Genomic DNA, 4,905 nt, shown 5'->3' with positions numbered 1-4,905 from the left:
GAAACTTTTGTTTCAAACTTTAAAAAAGAAAAGAAATATTTAATGTGTTCAAATCTAGATATGACATTGCAAATAAAATTTACCAACATGCTTATTTAGAAATCAATAGGTTTGAGGTAAATTTGAGACCAATTCATGCACAAATATAAAATTACTATAAATAGTGAACTTATGTAATTGCAAGGTTGAGAAACCATTTTCCTACCAAAAATGTAGAGTTATATATAAAAATGCTAATTTTTTTGACATAATTTGTTAAATAAATTTAATCTCATTAAAGAAAAGATTGCAAGATATGAATAAAAAATATTTGTCAACAATGACTTAGAATCTTTTAAGAAAATGCAATTGATATATATAAATAAAGCTAAATTCTTAAATGTAAACGTAATATCTAGTTTGTCAACTTAAACAATAAAATGGAGAATGCAACATAATTACTCGATTAAAATTAATGAATGAACAAAGTTAAAAAATACAAATTGTAGACGACGAACAAAAAATACAAACAAGTCAAGGCTTGGCACCTAGCTTAGTTGGAGAGAGATTCTTGTGGTAGGCACAAGGTCACAAGATTGAGTCACCCACGACCTACATGGTACTAGAGGTTATGTTGTGACAACATCACCAGTCACATTAAAATGTTAGCTAGCACACTGCAGTTTATAGGGGGCTACCTGTTTCTTGTAGTCTAAAATCATATGAAAACGAAAAAGGAATCAAAAGATAATATAATTTTCATAGAAGAAAACAAAAGGTACTTTCATATTAAGAATGATGCATAATATTATGAATGTAAAAAACTATTCAAGATTTAGCAAGTTTCTTATGAGTTATGCTTCATGGTTCCAAGTGTTACAAGAATGATGCATGAATCAAGGAGCTGCATTTGATGATATTGCATGGTTCTTGATATAAAATAGGGAGCACACATCTTATATGGAGTTATATGTGTTGGTGTGACATAATTATTAGAATTATGTGCTTGGTGTATGGTGCAAGGAGTCACATGCTATATTGTGTATTATTTTATAGATTATTAACACTAGTGCATAATCTTGCGTAGTATGACATGAATCATCTAGGGTGGTGTTTATAGACACCATTTAGGAACTTAGTAAGAAAGGGTTATGTTCTCATTAGCAAGTCAATTAAGTGAACTAAATTAATGGAGATGAACCAAGATTAACAACATTAAGAAAATATGTAGGATACCTAGAATGATGTTGCAATCTAATGATGCCCCTACTAAGATGTTCCATGATATTTCTATTATTCTTTCATGTGAATATTATTTTGATTATCTCATGATAATTAAAATGAAGTAAGATTAGTCCTTAATACATTAACCTAGATTGTAATGTGGAATAAATTGCACTTTAATTGAAACTTATTGGTTAAAAATGGATCAAAACATCAACCCAATTTTAAATTTAGTTTGTGCCCAGCAATCTCAATTTTAAGTGAAAGCTTTTCGTGGTGGATACGAATATTTGTGGAAAGGAAATGGACGAGATTTAAGTCTACTAATAATAGTGGGTCAATGTTGGAAATAATTGGAATGAAAAATAATCAGAGAGAAATTATGGGTCACATATAATTTTCCATATTGATACGGCATTTTCTTGTTTTACACGTTACCCATCACATCCAAATTGGATTATTGCTTAAGCACCGATGAATTTGTTGTGCCTTATCTTCACATGACTTTTCCACCCATTAAAAAATACACAAAAATGACAAAAAAATGTTACTGTGTTGATGTGACACGCTTTCTTTGCAGACATGGCACTCTTCGCACAACAACATTTAACCACAGTAAGCGATATATTCATCGTTCTTTCCCCCTGATTTCTGATCATCTCTTTTACTTTGTGTACGAAAACATGGAAGTTCTGTATTCATGTGGCAGAGTTGCATTTGCAATAATAATTATATCATGCTGGATCTTCTGCTTCACCTCTTCTCCTGCAATCGCATGCCCTTTCCCTGAGAGAAATCTTCTCGTAGATTTCAAGGTAGCCGTTGTAGACGAGTATAACACTCTAAGTTCCTGGCACGAATTCAATTGCTGCACGTGGAGAGGAGTCAGTTGTAGTATCCGCACACGCCATGTTTCTCGACTGGATTTGAGTGGATTCAATTTGGAAGGTAACATCAGTTCGTCGCTGTTCCAACTAGCACAGTTGGAGCAACTCGATCTCAGTGACAATCTCTTCCAGGGTAATTTCAGTCCTCCCTATAATCGAAAGTTGAAGACTCTCACTTTTCTTGACTTGTCATTTGCTGGATATGTAAGTGAATTTTACGTGAGTTTGGAAAGCTTATCAAATCTGGTGAGCTTGGAATACCTCTCTCTTGCTGCAGTGAACATCTCTGCAAGCAAAGAGTGGGGTGAAGCTGTTGGCAGTCTACCCAACCTTCAAAAACTCAGCATGTCTGACTGTGGGCTTGGAGGACCAATTCCCAATCCCCTTCTCAACCTCACCTCTCTCCTTCATCTCGATCTGTCATACAACTATTTATCAGCACAAGTACCTTCTTGGTTTGAAAATCTGACTGCCCACTTGCTCTCACTTGATCTCTCTTTGAATGAGAATCTTGGAGGAGACCTTTCTTTCATCGAACAACGAAAGTCTTCTTCGTCACTAACCAGCATTGAACTCTCAGAGACAGACATGAAGGGCCGAATTCCATCTGGTATATGGAATATCTCATGCTTGAAGCATCTTGTTCTGTCACGTACCGGAATTGAAGGTGAGACTCCAGCTGCTATAGGGAATTTGATTTCCTTGCAAAGTCTGGATCTATCAGCGACCAGAATTGAAGGTGCGATTCCAGCTGCTATAGGGAATTTGATTTCCTTGCAAAGTCTGGATCTATTAGCGACCAGAATTGAAGGTGAGATCCCATCTGCTATATGGAATATGCCGTCTTTGAAGGATCTTCTTCTCTCAGCCACCAGAATTGAAGGTGAGATTCCATCTGCTATAGGGAATGCGTTGTCCTTGGAAAGTCTTTCTCTGTTTGATACCAGAATTGAAGGTAAGATTCCATCTGCTATAGGGAATGTATCGTCCTTGAAGAGTCTTAATCTATATAATACCTCTATTGAAGGTGAGATTCCTCTCTCCATAGTCAATCTCTCTAAACTTGTTTCTTTGGAGCTTGTCCTACAACAAGTTAACTGGGGTAATCCCACCTTCATTGGACTGACTTTCTTCCCTTGTTAGTCTTCACCTTTATGCCAACGAATTGAATGGTACGATTCCATCCACAATTTCAAATCTTGTTAACTTAAGAAGCCTTTCGCTCGGCTCGAATAGTTTAAGCGGCCTCATTTCCCTTTCTGTATTCGACAATCTCACTAGACTTAATGAGCTGTATCTTTCTTACAATCACTTAATTGTAAACATGGATTCAACATGGATTCCACAGTTTAAGCTTTCAACTTTGGCATTAGGCTCTTGCAATTTAGATAGAATTCCATCGTTTCTTGTGACCCAATATGACTTGGAATATCTGGACCTATCTGCTAATAGTATCCAAAGAAATATTCCATCTTCGATATGGAACTTAACCAGCCTTTGTAGTTTGAACCTTAGCTGTAATCAATTAACTGGGTCATTGCCATCTAGACTAACATTACCCAAGTATTTTGACTCTCTAGATTTGCACAGTAATAGCATAGAAGGTGCTCTTCTTCTTCCTAATGCTGGTGCTTATCTGCTGGATCTGTCGATGAATCAGTTCAATGGTTCTATTCCTACTGACATTGGTGCGTATCTTCAAAATACAAGGTTCTTATCCTTGTCGCGGAATAATCTCAGAGGGGCGATTCCAGATTCTATTTGCACTTCATATTTGGAGGTTCTTGACCTTTCAAATAATACGCTGAGCAGTGTCATTCCTCCTCATTTAACCAGGAATTGTTCTTCTCTTAGTGTTCTAGATTTGGCGGAAAATCATCTGGAAGGTAAAATGCCAGCAGAATGGGGCAACGTTACAAAGATTCATACATTGAAGGTCAATGGTAATCATTTGAGAGGAGTTATTCCCTCGTCCATTTCAGAAGCCGCAGTATTGGATTTGGGAAATAATGAATTGGAAGACACCCTTCCCTACTGGATTGGAAAGCTATCACAACTGCATGTGTTGGTCTTAAGGTCTAATCATTTCCATGGTAGCTTCCCACGCCAGGTAATTGGCCTTCCAAATCTTCAAATTTTGGACCTTTCTGGCAACAACCTTTCAGGACCCATTCCAAGAAACCTTACAAACTTGCTCGCAATGGTCAATGCATCGCAGAGTAATCCAAACCATTTGGAAGACGTTAGATATACAAATAAAATTAAAATTTCCTGGAAAGGCTGGGATGTTGAATTTGTGAAAGTTCTTTTCGTTCTTAAATGTATTGATCTCTCAAACAACAACTTATTGTTGGAAGAGGATTGACTCTGAGAGGGGGGTGAATCAGAGTCAATAATCAATTTAACTCTCTTTAATTTTTTCTTACTTTGGAAAACTCTTTTAACACACATATGACACCCTAACTTGTATCGAAGCATGCATTTCTGATTAAACAATATATATAATTGAGTAATCTTGATATGCTTCTTATTGAACTTGTCAAAGCATCAAATTATGACTGGTAGAATTAATTAAAAAACAAAGTGACCAGCATAAAGAATTAAAATTTTGTAGAACAACAATGAAGCATAAATAAATGTATCAGAGCATTCATCTAATGGAACACAAAAAGTGGATTAGCACACAACACAGATTTTCATGAGTGGAAAACCCTCTTGGGGTAGAAAAACCACTCGATAAAAGAATATTTTATTATCTCAAGAAGCACCCACTCCTTACACTGTATTTAGAAGTCTCAAACTTCAAGGAGCACCG

The 4,905-nt window shown here is 36.1% G+C and overlaps 1 protein-coding gene across 1 annotated transcript; it reads left to right on the top strand.

Annotated features, from left to right (window-relative positions):
- Positions 1-3,414: 3,414 nt before the first annotated feature.
- On the top strand, positions 3,415-4,455 carry LOC131857850 (receptor-like protein 1). The gene has a single exon (XM_059210614.1). It carries the CDS (start codon positions 3,415-3,417, stop codon positions 4,453-4,455), a length of 1,041 nt encoding a protein of 346 aa, XP_059066597.1.
- The last annotated feature ends 450 nt before the right edge of the window (positions 4,456-4,905 follow it).

This window comes from Cryptomeria japonica, chromosome 8 (assembly GCF_030272615.1).
Source record: "Cryptomeria japonica chromosome 8, Sugi_1.0, whole genome shotgun sequence".
Taxonomy (NCBI): domain Eukaryota; kingdom Viridiplantae; phylum Streptophyta; class Pinopsida; order Cupressales; family Cupressaceae; genus Cryptomeria; species Cryptomeria japonica.
The sequence above is the reverse complement of the archived record's forward strand: the minus strand, read 5'-3'. Positions and strand labels throughout refer to the sequence as shown.

What these genes read in the sequence shown, in the direction of transcription:
- LOC131857850 (XM_059210614.1), top strand. Translation starts at nt 3,415, where the DNA reads ATGGATTCAACATGGATTCCACAGTTTAAGCTTTCAACTTTGGCATTA.